The following is a 20,734-nucleotide window of genomic DNA, read 5'->3' on the forward strand; positions in this document are numbered from 1 at the left end:
TGCAGATCAAAGAAATGTAACTTGGCTGGAGAATAGTACCACATTTTCACAGTTAAATGACTATAAAAGGATCTGGCCAAATACTGATATAGATTAAACTACTATGTTGCCTTCATGCTATCACCATGGAAACAGTTATAAGAGCTCTCTCCTAAGTATTTAAAATCTGACAGCCTCACGATATCGCTATCTGAACGATGGTAGGGCCATAGTTGACTTTAGGAGCTAACTGATCTGTAACTCAAAATTGCTGCATATTAACCATTCCCCTCAGGCTACAGTGGGAGTTAAGTCTTATCGACACAGCAACCATGAACGACTTTAGAAACCTGTTAAATTTAAGGAACAAAAAAATAAAAAATAAAAAATCATACAGCCAATAGCTTCATTAGTTCTCACAGCCTTTTTATTTTTTAAAAAACCCAAACCACTAGAAATAAAAGAAATTAAAGAGAAGCATGTCCACGGCAGCCCTCTAAGTAAGGTTTCTTGACCTTAAGTAACAATTTGGCTGAAACGGTGAAAGTAAAAATTGTTGACATCTTGATCTGAACCTTAAAAGTCAAGTTGTAAAGGCATACAGGAACTCATTTAGTGGATACGTAAATTCAACATTTCTTAGGGACCAAGTTAAGAAATGAATCCCACAGCATGAATGAAATGAACAAAAATTCAGTGATCATTCTTTAAAAATCTAATAAAAACATAATTCTGGACCCCAAGTTTTCTAGACCTCTATGTTTAAGAGGGCAAAGAAACAAAGCTGTGGCTTGCTACTCATTTTTATTGAATAGGAGACCTAATTTCTTTTCTAGAAAGTGATTGGTGCAATAATACCCCCCCCCCCCAAACAAAGAATGGTAGCTTCTTCTTTCCAACTACAGCACGCCTGCACCATACCCGTTGCCAGCTGACACAGCTGGTCTTGGAACTGGTGTTACCAGGCTTCTGGTCCTGGGGGACCTCAACATCCCCTTCGAGTCCAGCTCATTAGATCTGACAGGTGCAGCTCTGGAGTTCATGGATTCCATGACTACCATGGGCCTGTCCCAATTAGGCTCGGTTCCCACATATTGTGTTGGTAACACACTCGATGTGGTCTTTAGTACAGACCTGGAATATCTGTAGGCGAAGGTAATTAATACGTCTGCCCTGTCATGGACGGATCATTTCCTGGTCAAAGTGGGACTGAAGGCCACTATCCAGACATCCCTCGGGGGTGGAGGACCTATTACAATGGTCCACCCTTGAAAGCTGATGGAACTCAAAAGGTTCCAGGAAACCCTAGAGGGTTTTATGGTTGGGAATGATGGTGATCCTGTCAATGCCTTGGTTGATACCTGGAATAATGAACTTACCAGGGCCATAGACAGCATCGCTCCTAAGCATCCTTTCCGGCCCACTTCAAACAAAAAAAATTGGTACACCGAAGATCTTCGTCAACTAGAGCGCCGCTGGCGGAAACATCAGCATTTGTTTGACAAGACACGCCATAAGAATACATTGGATTCTTATGGAGTGGCAATAGATGTAGCAAAGAATTCTTTCCATCCTACACGTATTACGTCTGCAGAGTCTCGTCCAGCAGAGCTGTTCAGAGTGGTTAAAGAGTTAACCCAATTGCCTCTCACCCTGAACCCTTTATTAGAACCAACTAAGGCCTGCTGTGATGCTTTTAATAACTTTTTCGCAGATAAAATCTCTCAGATAAGGGCTGATCTTGATGCCGGCGTTACCGCAGAAACAATAAGAGAGGTATCCAGTGACTCTGCGGACTGTGTTAAACTGGATCATTTTGAGTTTGTAAATACTGATGAAGTGGACAAGCTCCTTGGAAGTGTAAGGAGAACGACTTGCCCTCTCAATCCTTGCCCATCACGGCTGACCATTCAGGGAGGGGATGCAATAAAAACATTATTACAACTTATAATAAATGCATCCTTCCAGGAGGGAATATTTCCATCTAAACTAAAACAAGTGATAGTAAAGCCACTTTTGAAAAAACGCTCCCTAGACCCCCTGATAAGAAACAACTACAGGCCGGTCCCCCTTCTACCATTCTTGGGCAAAGTGATCGAGAGGACAGTTGCCTTCCAACTCTTGGATGAAACCAATTATCTAAACCCATTTCAAACTGGCTTTAGGGTGGGATACGGAGTTGAGACTGCCATGGTCACCTTAGTCGATGACCTCTGTCAGGGCATTGGCAGAGGAAGAGTGACCCTGTTGGTGCTCTTAGACATCTCAGCGGCCTTCGATACCATAGACCATGGTATCCTTCTGGAATGCCTGAGGGTGTTAGGCATTGGGGGCACTGTGCTCCAGTGGTTCCAGTCCTACCTCTTGGGCAGATTCCAGATGGCGAGGCTGGGGAATAGCTGCTCCTCTAAGAGGGAGCTGACATCTGGCGTCTCTCAGGGCGCCAACTGTGTCTCTACCTGGACCAAAAAGACCTTGAAACAGTGGTACACGCACTGGTAATCTCTCATTTAGATTTCTGCAATGAGCTCTACATGGGGCTACCTTTGTACCAAGTTTGGAATTTTCAACTGGTTCAAAATGCGGCAGCCAGATTGGTCACCAAACATCTAGGTCAGACCATATAACACCGGTATTAAAATCCCTTCACTGGCTGCCAATCAGCTTCCGGGCGCAATACAAAGTGTTGGTTATTACCTTTAAAGCCCTACATGTGTGAGGAACGCCTCTCCCTACACAAGACACCCCGCACTCTCAGAACAAATGGGAAGAATTTACTAAGACCAGGTTAATAACAACTTCCCACATAGCGTACACAGCGATAGCTCCTCTGTTATGGAACAACTTGCCAGAAGAGATCCGTCTCATCATGACTTTAGATGTCTTTAAGAAGGCATTGAAGATGGATCTATTCCGGCAGCCCTGCCCACCCGACCTTTTATAAAGAATGAATAAAAACTCCCACTTCTGGTCATAACTGCATATTTTAGATGATGATTTTATTGCTTGAATTGTATTTTTAAATGATGTCATAGTTTTATTGTAAACATTTTAGAAATTATTATTGTATTATGGTTGTAATCCCGCCCCGATCCATTGGGAGAGGTGGGAAATACAAATAAAGTTGTTTATTATTATTATTATTATTATACGTGGACTTGGCGTATGTGACTTTGAGCTTACGCATATGGAAAGCCCAGGACAAAATAGTGTGAGTGCCAGAAGCGCACATGCAGCACCACACACTGCAGAGTGCAGCCATAGGAATCAAAAGGATTCCAGCATATATGTTTTTTCCCATACGCTGGGGGGGGCCCCTCTGGAACAGATCGCCAACTTATAGGAAGGGTCTACTGTATAAGTTTTCATTCTGTTAGTATTAAAAAAAAATGTATTAAATTTTACCATGTGGTGGGCTCAGGGTCATTAATTCAACATATTCTTAGTATTATTTTTTTTCCTAAAAAATTCTTTAGTCATGCTGAGTTCAGGGCTGATTGAACTGTCACTGATTGAATAATGGCATATTCCCACCAGAAATCTTTCCCCTTATTTTGCTAAAGAGATATGTGATTTGTATCCTTTCTGTGTCAGGAAAGAAATGTAAATTAAGATAATGACTTAGAACAGCAGTTTTCAACCTGTGGGTCGCGACCCCTTTGGGGGTCAAATGATCCTTTCACAGGGGTCGCTTAAAACCATCAGAAAACACATATTTCCGATGGTCTTAAGAACCAAGACACCACTCCTCTATCCATCTCCATGGTTGGGGGTCACCACAACATGAGGAATGGCATTAGGAAGGCTGAGAGCCACTGACTTAGAAGATGACACGTGCTTTGCAAATAACCAATGCCAGGGTAGAAAGATGGGGTTGTCAGATCCTGTTTATTCTTTCAGACTTTCAGTGACCACTGTATCATTCTAGACAGGCAGTTCAGATTAGAAAGTGGGGGAACAGTTTTATGGTGGTTCAATTACAACTTGGATTCCAAAAATTAGTGCTCAGCAACTACTGCTTGACATATATGCTATGGGTATCATCTTCTTCCATATGCTTTTTTATAATTACTCCAGAAGAGGGCAAAGTGAATCCCTCCAGAAGTTGCTGGAATGAAACTCCCAACAGCCTTAGGATAAGAATGGTGACAGTGAAGAGTGCTAGGCATCTAAAGCCAACAATATCTGGAGGCTACACTTTGCCCACACCTGATTTATATAACTTAAACCACTTCAGAAAGTTACCTAAGGATTCAGTCAGATCCATGAATATGCAAATAGGAAGAATGCTATTTCTTTCTTTTATGTCATATACAGTGCGTCCTTTTTTTACACGGGGGATCCGTTCCGGACCCCCCCCCGCATAAAAACCCGTATGCTTGAGCCCAATTGAAAGTAATGGGGCTCATGCATGTGGCGGTGGTGCGACGGTGCGCGTGCGCCCCATTCAATTAAATGGGACGCGCCACCCCTTGCATCCCACACAGCTTTCAACATATGCTGAAAGCCACGTATAGTGCGTCTGCGTATAACGCGGGCACACTGTAATTCCAGCAAGGCAGAGAAAGACTAACTGGTGGATGGGCGTGGATATGGACTGGATGAAAATTCAATAAACTGTTGCTCTTAGTCAAGAGTTCACCTGCCTGGATGAATTATATTCATCTTGTTTGGAAGGGGAATTTGAGAGATCACTTTGGCATCCCTTCTGTTACTGGAGGCACAGATATCCACTAAGGTACAGAGGGGCCAACTTGCTTCGAATAGTTCACCAACTGTGCCCCAAGCTGCAAAGAGACAGGCAGACCTCAGAACTTGAAAAACCTTGTGTTATATGAAGGGTTGCCTCTGAAGACAGTTCAGAAACTGCAATTAATTCAAAATATGACTATTACAGTGCTAACTGGGTATACAATGCTAGTGCTTTCCTAACAGTTCTGACTCCTGGACAAATTCCCAGTCCAATCTAATATACAATACAATATTTAAAGCGATCACAACTTGCTGTCAGGACACCTAAAGGATCATTTCTCTCCATAAAACCTAGCAGTGCTTTGAGCTTCCCCCACCAGCTAAGGTGCAGCAGACAGCTAGAATGGAGAGTACTTTCCTAATGCTCAAAAGGAAATGTTGCTTTATTCTTCTACTGAGCTCTAGTGGTAATAACAGAAAGTCTCTGATTTGATTCTAGTATATCTCACAACAATCCGAAATTCAAATCATGTAAGAAGCCAAGACAACTTTCCACTTCAGACTGACAGTTCCACAATACAGAGTTGGGGTAAAAATCACATTTATCCACCAAGAAAATCCCAGCACTCCTAGTCAGACTAACAACCAGTACTAACCTTCTGCCTTCTTCTTTTTTTATATTTTATTTATTTATTTATTGAACTTCTATCCCACCTTTCTCCTAAAATGGGATTCAAGGAGGATCATATATTGTCATATATTGACACTGAAACATCCTTTCCCCCCACCACCACCCTATGCTCATGTCAACTTAGATATGCTATGGTTTGGAGAAAGAAAGAAAGTGGGGACCCATTTGTACAGAAAGGTATGTATATTCAAAACATATATCTAAATTTAAATACATTTATTATATCAGTGGTCAGCAATGCTGCACCCTTGGATTTCAGTGCACCACTAGAGGCTTTCTTTGGCACTTGCCAAATTCCAAGGCCTAATTTTTTAAATTTACTTCTCCCTCCTCCCAAGTGTTAGCATCATTCCATGCAAAACTGTGGTCTCCAGGTGTTTGTTTCCCCCTGGACCCATCAGAAGTTGAGATATTCACAGCAAATGAAGGCAGATGGATTCAGGTTAACACTGCACTGCACTCTGCCAAATCACCAAGAAAACGGCAGCAGGGGGAGGGAACCATCTCCACTGGAGAAGGGGGTAGGCTACAAAATTAGGGTGAACAGTACATGCTATTTACTAAAATATTTCCAACTTACCCTATATCAGTACATCTCAGGGCAGGATACAAATCAACTTTAAAGTATATATAAAAGCATATGATAGCAATAATTGCCAAACTCTTACATTAATGGCTCCCAAACTTTGGTCCTTCAGGTGTTTTGGACTTCAGCTTTAAGAAACACCAGCCAGCTTAGCCAACAGTCACAATTTCTGGGAGCTGAAGTCCAAAACTTCTGGAGGACCAACAAAAACTGGGCACATTACTAACATTTCTCTATGCCAAACAGGTATCACATGGAGACATTCCAGATTTGAACTCAATTCGACACAACTCCAACAACAGATAAATAATCAAGAGAAGGGAGAACATATATTATAATGCAGCAACCTAACCTTGAGGCTTTCAGATGTTTTCAACTGCAACTCCCATCAGTTCCAGCTAACACTGCCAATGGGGAGAGAAGCTGAAAAGCTGAAAGGATAATGGAAGATGAAGCTGAAAACTTCCAGAAGACATTGAGAAGACACTCCCATTTCTCCCTCACTCCCTTTGCTATATATGAATACTATGTGTGCCTGAACTGTACTTCTTTAATTCTCCATCAGGGAGTTGTATGCATTCACGCTTCCTGGGGAACAAGTCACCCTCATATGCAGATCTACAGTTTTAAAAACAACGCAATTGGCTAGCCAAGTGAGAACAGTATGGAAGCTTGCCATTTAACTGAATGAGTGCTCGACTTATATTTGCAAACAAACCATAATTACAGGCACACGCTAAGTTTCTAGGTGCTCTCTGCTCCGAACAAGACCAAACACAGGAAACACACTCAGTGAAGGGAGTTGTAGCACATGAGGAGAAGATGGAAAAGGGAACAAATAATGAAGGGCAGGGTAAAAGTAGTCTAAATAAATAAATGGTAATTTGACATTATTTCTGAACTGGACCATTGTTTTAAGAATTTAGTAAATGGTTTGGTGTTCATAGGGTTTTTGAATTACATCTAAGCTGATGCTCATAGTGTGTTTTTCACACATGTGATCTTCATATATGTCAAAAGCATGAGAATATTTATTCCACTTTAAAAATGCAGTTTAACAGTACCATGAAACAGTATGATTGTACAATGTGACTCAATGTCACCAATGGCTGCTCTGAGTTCCAACTATAGTGTGATCTGAAGGCAGGATATAAATAATAATAGTAATAATAATAATCAAAACAATTAATGACAATCAGACACCTCAAACATTATTATGCAGCTTAGAACACTATAAAGGAGAGCCAATTATGGATTGCAGTGAACGCTGCAGCATTAAATTTGCACTATACCATCAACTCTTCAGCATACAAGCTGCTGGTTTTAGAAACTATGTTTGGAAAAAGATGGGGGGAAATAGAAGCAATCTGAACGAGGTACTTTTGTTTTTTCAAATGTTTGCTTCCTTAAGTCAGAAGAAAGGGGAGGAATGTTAAAGATTATGCATGATGCATGTGATGCTTAGACTGCGTTGCAGTGGCAGCCTTCATCTTGCTAAATTATTCTTTCATTTCAAATGTGAAGTTATTTGTCCTGCATTTAGACATATACAAGTGGGTCCTGTTGTAAAGCAAAGGGCTCTCATTCGGTGTTTCATGTAGAGATCCTCAACACCAAGAAACTGGTCCACACCTCATTTTTTTGTTTTACAATTGATATATACTGAGCTTGTTCAGTTTTCACATGGCTGTCCCTTTCTTGGCAGCCCCTTCAATTACTGTTGCATGTATGCATGTATTCCACAAATTTCAGGTTCCCTAAGACAATTTGATTCACCACTCTGAGTGGTTTGTACCTACAATAATTGTATACAGTTTAACAACAACTACAAAAGCATAATGCCTGTCTAGGAGAGAAACACTGCAGAACAACAATGATGCATGGCTTATAATTCATAGCACTCTCCTCATCAGACGTGGGTGAAAAAAAGAGGGACTGAATCACTGCAACACATTCTGAAAAGATGAATGGAGGGGATTGTTATGCACCAAATCTGTTACATTTTGTTTTGTTTAGAGAGAAGTTGTCAGAAGGTTTCATTTGCTGCTTTGTCTTCTTCAAATAAATTTATGGCAGCATATGCACCACTCATGTTAATAAAACAGTTCAATTATACAGTAGTTCTTTTAAAAATTAAACATGAAGTACATGCTAATTCTTTTAATGGTCTTTGTCAAGGCAAGCTTTTTCTCAGTTACCATTCATACTGTCTTATTAGCCTGCTCTGATGGCTTCATTCATGAATCTTTCGTCCCTAAGTCCATAAATGGTCCTGATTTCCAATGACTGGTTAGAACTACACTAATTGGTGGAGAAGGGTCTCAATTCTCTACTCGGCTCAAAAACATTATTGCCCACAGGAAAGCCTCTTCTGGAAAATAGCCACATATATAAAAACCATCTCTAGGAAGCAAAATGTCATATGAATCAATCCTCAAGTTTCAAGAACCTGGAACAGACTGTATTCTACCATCTCCTTTTCTTTTTCTCTTCACTAACATACTATACACAAAGGAGAGCTGTACATTGATATTTTTTAGCTGTATTAAGTAAACTTTGGACCTCCGGAAACTCTGTACATCAGTCAATTCTCTCAAGCTCAAGAATTCCTTTCTGATGACCCACATTTTCTGACTGTCTATAATAGATAGCAGCCATTTAATAGTGCACTATAATGAAGTCAGAAAAGACAACAAACCAAAAAAAGTTTTAAAAAGTGCAATACTCTATACCCAATGAATCCTAGATAAAGCGTGAATAAACAAAAATGGTGCAAAAGTAATGCTGTAAGTATTCAGTTTTGCACCATTCTTTTTCAATCACCCTTTATAAAAAGCAAAACTTACAACTGTCTTACAGGATTTCTGACAAATGTCCAGGCTTGGATTTGCCTAATAATCACAGGAAAGGGAGCCAATGGAAAGCTTGAGAAAGCTCCCACACATCTAGAGCCTCCCACCCCAATGCACTGTTTCATAGAAATAATTAGCAACATGATTAATGAATATAAAGCTCTTCAGGAAACCCAGGAATTTAATGACACAAGTCAAATACAATCTGGTTGCCTGCTGTAACTGAGCAGAGTCAGCACATGGGAAGAAGAACACCAACATCACCTCCACCACCCCAAAAAAGAAGATGGCACCATGCCTGCTTGCTTGCTGGCCTTCCTGGTGTTCTGCATCTCTTCTGGTGGACTGCTGCCTGCTCCAGATTCCTGAACTCCCTGCAGAAGCAGACCTCAGATACTCAGACAGCTGCTGGCTAATAAGGCAGAGGACCATCTGTCCCCTTTGGAAGGGGTTAAAAACTGGGTACCTGCTGTGGTGGGTTCATTTCACCACTGAAAGGTGCACCACCAAAAAGGGCAGAAGGGTTAGAGTGAGCGCAGGAGCTAGTGCTTTTGGTTGGAAGGGGAAGAAGTGCAAATATTTTTGGTAACTTTTTAAATAACGTGCCTGCTGGCAAGAAAAAATGTGTTACATGAAGAGAATGGGAGGGGAACCAGTCAAAGGAGCAGCCATTATGACAATGATGGGACAGAAGGAGCTATGGTGGTGATCTGGCTGCAGAGGAACTGTCTGTACTTCCATTGTCATGGACTGATCACTACCTGGTGGGGTTTAGACTCACCAGGTCTTGGAGGCTCTGAGAGGTGGGGTAGAGTGATTAAGATGGTCAGCCACAGGAAACATGCCTGATACCCATTATCGGGGTCAGAGAATAAAACAAAGTGGGCCTGTAAAACACTCTACCTGAATTACATGTGAGCCTGCCCAGTCTAGAACAGGTAATGCCCAGGGACATGAAGCACTGACTGGAGGCAGGCAAGGAAGCCACAGAGTACTGCTGCCTGTACCCAGACCCTGTATAAGTGACTACAGTGATAAAACTCCTGAACAGCAACACGCAGGAGTTTGCTGTGTGGGCAGATGACAGAAAATGGGAAATACATGAATATCATAGTAGAATGAATATGAAATATGAGGACTTTGGAGATTACTACACTACACTCTTATAGTGCTGCTATTCCACTTTTACTGCTCTGGCTGCTTCCTGTTGCATTCTGGGATTTGCATTTTAGGGAGGGGCATTTAGAATTCTCAACCATAGAGCTCTTAGGTCTCATTGAACTACAAACCCCAAAATGCAACAGGAGACAGCAGAGCAATAAAAGTGGAATAGCATCAATGTAAGAGATGCAATAGTCTCCCTTGTTGTTGTGTGCCTCCAAGTCATTTTTTACTTATGGCAACCCTAAGGTGAATCTATCTTAAGGTTTCTTGGCACGTTTCTTCAGAGGGGGTTTGCCATCTTCTGAGACTGAGAGAATATGCCTTCCCCAAGGTCACTTAGTTAGTTTTTATACTCAAGCAGGGAACTAAACCCTGATCTCCAGAGTTGTAGTCCAGTGCTCAAACTACTTCCTCACACTGGCTCTAGGCCACAGCAATAAAACCAAGGAGTTAAAGAAAGGAGACTGGATGGATATGATGAGGGACACTTTAGATTGCATGACAAAGACTGTATCATGTGTACATGATGATACAGTGGAAAATAAATGAAAATTCTCAGGAAACAAGAAAATACCAAAAGTATGCATCAGCTACCAGAAATAAGGAAAAATATCATGGGGCGGGGGGATTAAAATGTGAATTCATTCTAAGGGAACTAAACATTCCAATTAAATAATAGTGATTCCAGAGACAAACTTGCAAGTCTTCATGGACATTACTTCAAAAAAGCCCACCTCCCAACACCTATCCTGTTGACGTTGTAAACAGTTTAACACAAGTTCAACATTGATAACAAGAAAGTAGATAAAACACAGGCACTTACTTTCATGGAGCAACTCCCCCCCCCCTTTACTACAGTGCATTTGAAACTTCACTTAATAATAAGCCATGTTTCTCCAGCTTTCAGTTACCCATTCAAACGCTTACGAAGTAGTCATATAAGGTCATGAGAATAGGGGTGGTGTGGCAAAGCAAACCAAGAGGATGTTAAACTGACAGCCACTCTTCAGTAATTCATCACTTTGCTGAATTATTCTCTAGAGATGAACACAAACCTCTGTGATCTTTCCATCTAAATAGAACAACTTACTTCATATCTGCTTGTATTACTAGAGCTAAATAAGATAGCTGCCAAGATCTTTAAATGTGATCATACTTCATAGGACCCTCCTGTTGAAGGTCCTACATTTAAGGCTGGGATACACTTTTCCTTTTACAGAGTCTTGACACCTAGGCTATGAACAGAATCCTCAAGGAGATAAACAGAATTAGAGATTTTTCTGAGATTTTCACTAAGAATGCATGAAGACTTTAGTCAGTTATGTCACTTAATTACCACAAATAGCTTTAGCTACAAATCCTCTGTATAAGATAGCTGAAACAGAAATTCCCTTTAGCCAGCCAGCCAGATAAAGTTTATAGAACTGTTTCTTGTTGGTCACTAAAATGCCCGTGTGTGAATGGGTGGATTTATAAAAATATTTTAAAACCTCTGGAAGTTTATTTGTAAGGTTAAAATCTTTGGAGCACTAATTTGACATGAAGAGGCAAAACTAGTTACGAAATTGAGATGCAAGGCCTTTGAAGTAATCTACAAATTTACCCTAGATGAGCTAATGGGTACTTATCAAGTTGTAAGTTAGTTAGCTATCTCCCAGAGACATGTGAATTAAATTGAATTGTGCATTAAAAACAACTTTGTCCATGTGTTAAAGTGATGACTCTTTACAGATTTTTCAAAAATACATAGAGTTTTATATGAAAGTAAAATAAATTCTTTTGAGCTCTATATTCCGTTTTGTATTGACAAAAAAAATAAGCAATACAGTTTCTTGATAATTATAGAAATATATCAGGCCAGCCATCTTTGTAACAGTCTTGGTATCTATGTACTTTCTGGGACATTTTTTGACTAACGCTAGCACCCTTGTGAAAAATGAACAACTTAACCATTTTTGCTTACTAGAAAACCCTAGGGATGCTTTGACACACATTTATCACATTATGCAGATTTCATCCCAACCTGACTAAACTTATTAAAAGCAAGTCCATAAATCAAAGTAGAGACCAACATTTGTAAAGAATGTTAACTCAAAATAAAAACTTAAGGAACAATTTTATTAGACAGGGGGGAAGTTTAAACACGTTAGCTCTAATTGGTTTTGAGACGTTTACATTCCAGGCATTATTTTATGTTCAAATTAGGGGAAAAAACTAGAAGTAGGTGCACAGATTTTGGAGACTGTTTAGTGCTATCTATTCATCAGATTTATATAGGCATACAGATGGCAAAAGTCTTTAATGAGACTTCTATACTAGTTCTGTAGCATCTGTCCTACTTGCAGGCAGATCAAAACAGCATTTGTTTGCGAATGCTCAACCCACTTCCATAAAAGCAGACAATTTAAGACAAGTACAGGCTGAGACTCTGGTTTAGTGATGCTCGGCTTTCGGCTGTTTGGAAAACTATGTGCATAAAAATGAACCATCATGCAATTTGGAAGGGATGCACCTCCTCCTATTCATACAAAAGTACTGTTATTCAACTTGAACCCATGTGACAAGATATATAAAATTTTACTGGTATAAATTCTGAAATTCTAGAAACAATGGCATTCAAAAGACCTATAGACTTCAACGATATTAAAAAAGTAAAAATTCAGTACACAGGCCTGGCATACATTGGCAATCCATTTTGCTTGGTGCCATGTGACACAACAAAGGCTTCTCAATATAGGAAGCCGGAAAAAAAGTCTATGTGAGAGATTTGCTAGATTTCTAGATGCAGCATTTGAACAAATGTGATTCTAACTTACCGTTACAGACTTTAAAGTCATTCCGTGGTAGGTGCCCATTGTGTCAATCTTGAAACCTTCCGTCTCTGCAAAATTAAAAAAAAAAAATCTTGTAAGTAATCCCATATGCGGATCTAAAATGGGCTAGTCAGATGGCAAGCAAAGATGTGAAACTGCCATCTGCTGCAGGCTACAGTGGGGGAAGATATATATATTAGACAACAGCAAAACTGTATGTAAAGCAGAATAATCTATTAGATGGTGCAATATCTTTACATCAAACAGCCTGGAATACTTGGAATAATCACCATAGTACTGAATGATTCTAACCATTTAATTTCATTCTTTCTTGTCTCCAAGTCTCAGTGTGGGTTTTAGAACTTCCTTAAATACCAAGAAGAAAAGCACTCCAAGAACACAGCCTTTAGATTATAAAAATTACATCAGGAATTTGTATCTGGCACTTAGGCTGCAATGGAAAGAGCCCATTCACCTGAGGCTACCAGTAACTTTCCAGTGCTATATGTTGACAGAATGCATAGCTTCTTCAAGGTTAAGGTTATCTGTTATACAGTTTCTTGGCACTGCTGACCAGGCTCAACCTTGATTGCCTTGAGCAAAAGAACCATATATACAAACAATATGTGTGTGTGTGTGTGTGTGTGTGTGTGTGTGTGTGTGTTGTATATACATATATATTGCAGATAGATAGATAGATAGATGATAGATAGATAGATATCCTGTAAAATTTTATCAGAAGACTGACCAGTTTCTTCAATTATTTAGAACTCTATTCTAAATGTTTCATGGACAAAATGCTTCGGTTCAGATCTTCTTCCATTCAAAACTATAATGCTACAACTCCTGCACACTTCCATCACATAACCTGCTTTTTATTCTCACATCAGAGAATGAGATCATCTGAGAGGAGTCTACATGCCTGGGACAACCTTTCTATTTCCAAAAGGGAGGACTATCTGCTACTCTGAAAAGAGCATGTACATTCCTTGTACTGTGGACACTGAAAGATTTTTGCACAGCTTAAGAGTTATCTGTAACAACTTCTCAAATTCCCAATTGGAGAGATATCCACAAGACACATTACAACAAAACTCTCCCAGCCCATCATCACTTTCCATTCTAGACATTTGAGGCATGATATCACTTCTTCCCTTGTAATTTCCGCTGCCAAGAAATTACAGAAATTATAGAAATTAAAAATAATCAACACATGTCACTCTTAGTTAACAAGCCCAATTCTTCTTCTGGCTATAGTGGGAGGGCCAGCATCTAGTTCCTTGCAAACTCTGATGTGGATGTTAGGAGCTCTGCACTTTGCACTCGTATCCTGCATCACAGAATATCTACATTAAAGCATTATTGTTATTTACTTATTATGACACCTAAGAGGGTGTCCTAAGGGTGATGCATAAGAGCTGCAAAATTAAGCTTTTGCTTTTCTTCATACAAAATCATGAGGGCAAGGTTTGTGTGTGCTTCTCTTGTAGGGGGAGGGATCAGAGATTTTGCACATTATGAAGGTGTCATATTTGAGGTGCAGCACACACCGAAGTCCCTTGGCTGGTCCTTGACATTCACAGTTAAAAGATCTAAAATAACAGGGTTGAGAAATGTGTTTCTGACAGACACCATAGAGAACCAGTCAGAGTCAACAGTGAAAGATCAACAACTGACTTAGCTCAGTACAAATGCAGCTTCATGGCTTTTATTTCCCCCATTCCTGGTTATATGTTTTATCAGTCATTGCCTCCTAAAAACAATGAATGCATACAAAGAAGCTAATATGCAACTTACTTCACTACACATTTAAGACAACTAAAATTAGATTCAAGTTGAAAACAAACATGCTCAATTAAAAACAGGGCATACACAAGCATGCCCCAAAATAAAGTTTAGATGTTACCATGAATAAAACTGTAAGTGCATTTACATTAGCAAGCATTCAAATGTGAATGGAAAAATCAATTGTGATGCATAAGGGCAGGAACTGATTATTAGGTAAAATCAAGAATAGGCTTGTACATATGAGGGATATTAAAACTGATTCTTGAATGTTATTCATACAATTAACTTCGATAACCAGAATACTATTTTCTGCAATACTGAAACAGACATCCCCAGTAATTGTTGTCTAGAAGCCATTTCAGGCAATTCCTATTCTCTTGTGTCTGAAAGATTTTATAATTTTACTTTTCCAGCTTTTCTATGAAGCAATCATAGTACCTGGAGGTTTTGTTTTGTTTTTACCAGACCTCTATTAATGAGATGAAAACTTGTTTTGAGTGCTGTAAGTTTGTGACTTTAATATATCTATATATTAACCTTAAAAAAAACCTGTGTGGACACATACATGACAGAGCTGGACACAGCAATGAGGTATCATGCTTCCTCTCTATAGTTTGCTTGCTTGCTCTCTCTCTCTCTCTCTCTCTCTCTCTCTGTGTACATACGTGTGTGTATGGCTAAATTTAGCTAGTGTCAGCACTCCCAAAGGCTAAACTAATCACAACGTCTCATTTAATCAGTCATATCCTGGTTATCAAGAAATTTGGTTTCCTTTAACCTTGGTTAATATTAAGAATAAGATGAGTCTCCTTAAGGGAGCATCCTTTAAGCTTCTTTGAGCACACAAACATTCTTAAGGTTCTTGAAGAGGTGTCCTGACAGTATTGAAAGATGTATTAGTCTGTAGAATCAGTACGTAGAGAGGTCTTGTTGCACCTTTCAGACTAACTGAAAGAAAGAAATTAGCAGCATGAGCTTTTGTAGACTTAAGTCTGCTTCCTCAGATGCATTGTTAGATATTGTGTTTCCAAAGCTAGCCATATCAGTATCAAAAGTAGAAAATTTCAAATAACGAGTCTTCAGAACAGCACACTCTTTAGAAGCATGCAAACAGTACCTACTAATATAGGGAATGCTACAAACGTGCTTTCCATGCAAATGGAATTGTCAGATGCCGCTCTAGCCCCAATCGTTCCCTGATCAGCATGGAACCATGGCAACTGCCTGCTGCAGTCAGAGGCCGGCCGCCACTGCAGTCCCAAATAGGCCACTGGCAAGGAGCACTTTTTGCGCTCTTTTTTTCGGCAGCTCTGGTCTGCCTTAGGCAGCCTCAGGCCAACTTCTGGTCACTCCGGGTGATGTGCGTCATGTGCATGCCCTGCCCCGGAGTACCTAGAAGCCACTCTATCTTGCTCATGTGTTTTGGGCCAAGGTAGACATTAAAGTCAAATTGTTAGCTGTTTCTGTATAGCAATTCCCTTTCTTATGTAACATACATGATCAAAAGGAAACTGTGGCACGACTCATAATTTGCCAGTGTTGGGCAATGATAAACTAAGACAAATGTAGGGGTGAAATGAAATCTGAATCACTGCAGCCTTTTTTTAAGGAGACTTTAGACAAGAGCATTGGCTGTGCCAGCTTTTAAATATATCCAAGGGTGCACATCACTTGAGTGTACAGTGCTGATGAAAGTAGCTTTACGCATGATTTCTGCTTCTGGCAGAGGATCAAATTACACTCATGCGGTTCCTTCAACTCTAGTCCAAAATTATAGAATTTCTGAAACAGTCAGTTTTATGTCCTGTTTGTGGTGCTCTCTATGCTATAATGTCATCATTCTAGAATCTCTTGTACGCCTTCTACTGCTATTATACAATTAAGCCTGCCTTTTGGACACACATGGGCTCTTCTCTACTGGATATTTTTACTAATATTAAAGTGTTCATAAACACCACTGACATGAAAAAGATTCTCCAGCACGGCAAGGCAGAGGATCACCAGGGGATTGTTCTTCTGAGACACTGAAATAAACCATTCAAAATATACACTTTCAAGTATACAAATTCTAAAAAGGAATAACCTTGGGAAAGAAGGGTGATGCTTTGTAGGAGAAAGTAAAGCAGGTATGGTGCCAGTTTCACCTGATGAAGCAGTTACTTATTATGCTAAAGAAACCAACATAGAATCATAGAGCTGGAAGAGACCGCAAGGACCATCCAGTCCAACCCCTGCCATGCAGGAAATCTAAATCAAAGCATCCCCAACAGATGGCCATCCAGCCTCTGTTTAAAGACTTCCAAGGAAGGAAACTCCACCACACTCCGAGGAAGTGTGTTCCACTGTCGAACAGCCCTTACTGTCAGGAGGTTCCTCCTAATGTTGAGATGGAATTTCTTTTCCTGTAGCTTCCATCCATTGCTCCGGGTCCTAGTCTCTGAAGCAGCAGAAAAGAAGTTAGTTCTGTTGGGATGTAGAGTCCATAGTAAAATGTACAATGTGGGATTTAATAGCAACAGGCCGGCCATTCACCAGCCAGGGGTCATCAGCCAATCAAGTGCTGGCTGGGGGAATTTGAATATTCCACTGACACTTGGTTTTGGCAGTAGGCTGTGGATTCCATTCGAGTCAGTTGACTTTGTGGCTTTTTCTGTTTGATGGGTGGTGGACTGTGTAGATGTCTGTAGATAGCTCTGTACATATTGGAACTTCTTCTAAGAATAAAAGCCTCATCTGAGAGACCTTTTTCTACAGTGTTCTCTTCAGTTATTCTGGAAGGTGAGAGGTGTTTCTCCAGCTCACAAACTGCTGCCTACAGATTCGAAGGAAGTGATCCTGGCGCCAAACATGGCCGTGGTACCTCATTACGGACTGCGCTACAAAGCGATAACAAGCTCCCTCCTCAATATGACATCCCTTCAAGTATTTAAACAGGGCTATCATATCACCTCTTAATCTTCTCTTCTCCAGGCTAAACATTCTCAGCTCCCTAAGGCGTTCCTCGTAAGGCATGGTTTCCAGACCCTTCACAATTTTAGTCACCCTCCTTTGGACACTCTCTAGTTTCTCAATATCCTTTTTGAATTGTGGTGCCCAGAACTGGACACAATATTCCAGGTGAGGCCTGACCAGAGTAGAATATAATGGCACTATTACTTCCCTTGATCTAGAAACTATACTTCTATTGATGCAGCCTAAAATCGCATTGGCCTTGTTAGCTGCCACATTGCACTGTTGACTCATGTTCAATTTGTGGTCTACTTGGACTCCTAGATCCCTTTCACATGTAGTCTTGTTCAGCCAGGTGTCTCCCATCCTATATCTGTACATTTCATTTTTCCATCCTAAGTGCAGTACCTTACATTTCTCCCTGTTGAAATCCATTTTGTTAGCTTTGGTCCAGCTTTCTAGGCTGTTCAGGTCATTCTGAAGTTTGACCCTGTCCTCTGGGGTATTAGCTATTCCTCCTAATTTAGTGTCATCTGCAAATATGATAAGTATACCCCCAATTCTGTCATCCAAGTCATTGATAAAGATGTTGAATAGCACTGAGCCCAGGACAGAGGACCCCACTGGTCACTTCTCTCTAGATGAAAAGGAGCCATTGTTGAGCACCCTTTGGGCTCGGTCAGTCAACCAATTACAAATCCATGTAACAGTTACTTTGTCTAGCCCACATTTCACTAGCTTGTTCGCAAAAATGTCATGGGGATTCATTGTATGGCTCCCACATTGGAGTAGGAAAAAAGGAATGAACAAAAAGGTTAGGTGTTGTTTTTATACATCCTCCCAATTATGTAAGTGTTAGAAAGATTCATTTCTTTCAGCATTAATTCATTTGTGGTATCTTACAGTGTTTAAGAAGAAGCTAAGGGACTAAAGAGTGGAATGTCATACAATGAGTACAGGTCTTCAAACATCATTGCTATTTTTTCTGATTCCCCTGGCAATACCTCTTATCTCCATTTGTGCTTCTGGTGCTTGCTATCAAGACAAATTCATAACCACACACCACAGCTGGTTTCCCTAGCTATGTGATGACCACAAAGCCACAATCCTGTGGAAACCCTGTTGCTTGTCCTGACAATACATGATGAAGCAAGTGTGCACTGCTGTGGAAGGAGCAGGCATACTGAAGTGATTCCTGACTGGCACTCTCTCTCTCTCTCTCTCTCTCTCTCTCTCTCTTTTTCAACGCAGAGCTATGCTTCTTGATAGGAACAAAACCATATTCTTCAACATGATGGGAACATTCCAGACATTCATATTTCATGACTTTTCCTCAAAACATGCACTTAGCTTTTTAAATACAATTTAATAAAAGCTATTCACAGTTTAGTACTTAGTGCAATGGCATCCTGAAAGGAAAGAATGAAAAGTATAATAACCCTTGTTAAACAATGCACCCCTTTCAAAAAGCCTTAAAAAGGTAATATAGTTCACAATGGAGTATACTAGAGTTGCGCGCAGAAAACAAAAGCTATCCTCAATAGTATTCATATTAATGCAATTCAATAAACACTAGGATTATGAACATCAGCACTGAGAGAAATATTCAAAAGAGCAAACTAGCAAATGGCTACACTGTTTCCTTAACTCTAATTGTTGATGTGAAGTCAAAGGCTTTCATGGCCGGCATCCATAGAACATGGCCACATAGCCTGAAAACCCACCAAAAAAGTCTAATTGTTGACTTTTAGTGAGATTTTTTTTCCCCCTGTAGCTTCAAAATGCTTGTCAATTTCCGTTGCCTGCAGAACGTGGACAAAGTAGGTTACATTCTGATGGACCTGGGCTACCTGAAGAATCCTAAATATAATTCTAAATCCCAACTAGAGAAGACCATATTGAATCAAACTGGGGAACTTGCAAAGCAAATGCTTATGTTAAGTTCCATTGATTTGGAGGATCATCTACTCTACCTGGGCTAAAAAATTGTATTTAGTCCCATAAGCTCTTTTGACCATATGCTTAAAATTATAATTATATTAACCTATCTTTAAGCCACAGTTCTTGGAGTCAGAGCAGTTACAGACAATCACAAAACATAAAACACTAAGGCAGGGGTGACAAAAGTGAGCTGCAGGAAGACTCCAGCCTGTCCAACTCTAGATCTACCATTTTATTTTGGAGCAAAAACCTACCCTAAATTGGTCACAAGCAGGACCAAAATATGGTGACTTGAATTTTAGTCTCCTTTCTTATCATCTACATCCCCACAAGAATGGAAATGCTGGCTGAAAAACCAGGAAATACAAGCCAGAAGTAATTTCCTGTCAAATCCAGGTCATTTTTAAAGCTGATTTTCAGCCCCAATTATGGTACTGTGGCCCACCATAGGGGACAAAAAATTTGTTGCCACTCCCACTGCATTTGTCCAGTTCTGCCCTTAAATAATATGTCTTGATTAAAGAAAAATGTCTTCATGGAATTCTCATGGTTGAATTAAACACTAAAATAGTGGTCTTTAAAATGGGGGGGGGGGGGCGCACACACAGGCCTCTGAAGATAGCTCAACTTATGTTAAACTAAATACATTTAACACTATAAAATACAAGCACAAAAACTATAAAAACATACCATTCAAAGCAGTTAAGATATGTCATTGTCTTAAAACCATATATCAAGATGGTGGGCAAAAACCTGTTAAGAGGTAGATACTACTCCCAACTCAGTCTTGGGAAACACTGTTGTCTTCAGTTCTTTTGAGTTTTAAAAGGCAAGTAAGCCTACTTGCTTACAAGACTGCTGTGATAGCAAATATGAATGTTTTGCATATTAGACACTGTTTTAGAAACTAATAGATTAAAGCAACCCAGAGAAAGCAGAAGAGACATTCTCACCCTTGTGATCTTCTCACTTATTTCTTTGTTAAGGATCAGTGGGACTGTTGCTGTTTTAAAACATTTATCTACACACAACTGTCTCATTAACTCCTCCTGGTACATATTGTTTTAAATAAGACTTACACAAGAGTAATTTCTGTACCAAGTCCCAGCGGATTTTGCCCTTTCGGCGGCACAAGTCTGCTTAACAGAGTGGCAAAAGGAAGCATTTGTTTTAAATCTGAGTCACAGGAGTTTTCCTCCATATTGTACTATGTTTAAAATGAGCTTTTATCAATTTCATTAGAGCTCAGTATTTGTTTTTATAGTAATGAGATTACTGT

The 20,734-nt window shown here is 39.9% G+C and overlaps 1 protein-coding gene across 1 annotated transcript in view; it reads right to left on the minus strand.

The window, feature by feature from the left end:
• The window catches only part of CDC73 (cell division cycle 73), a 140,295-nt gene that overhangs the window by 71,987 nt on the left and 47,574 nt on the right, over positions 1–20,734 (minus strand). Inside the window, exon 10 of the mRNA XM_089515797.1 lies at positions 12,781–12,845. Coding sequence (XP_089371923.1) covers positions 12,781–12,845 — 65 coding nt within the window. The remainder of the gene's footprint in view (positions 1–12,780; positions 12,846–20,734) is intronic.

The sequence above is a fragment of the Sceloporus occidentalis genome, unplaced genomic scaffold (assembly GCF_023333645.1).
Source record: "Sceloporus occidentalis isolate IW3139 unplaced genomic scaffold, rSceOcc1.0.p SCAF_3, whole genome shotgun sequence".
Classification (NCBI taxonomy): Eukaryota; Metazoa; Chordata; class Lepidosauria; order Squamata; family Phrynosomatidae; genus Sceloporus; species Sceloporus occidentalis.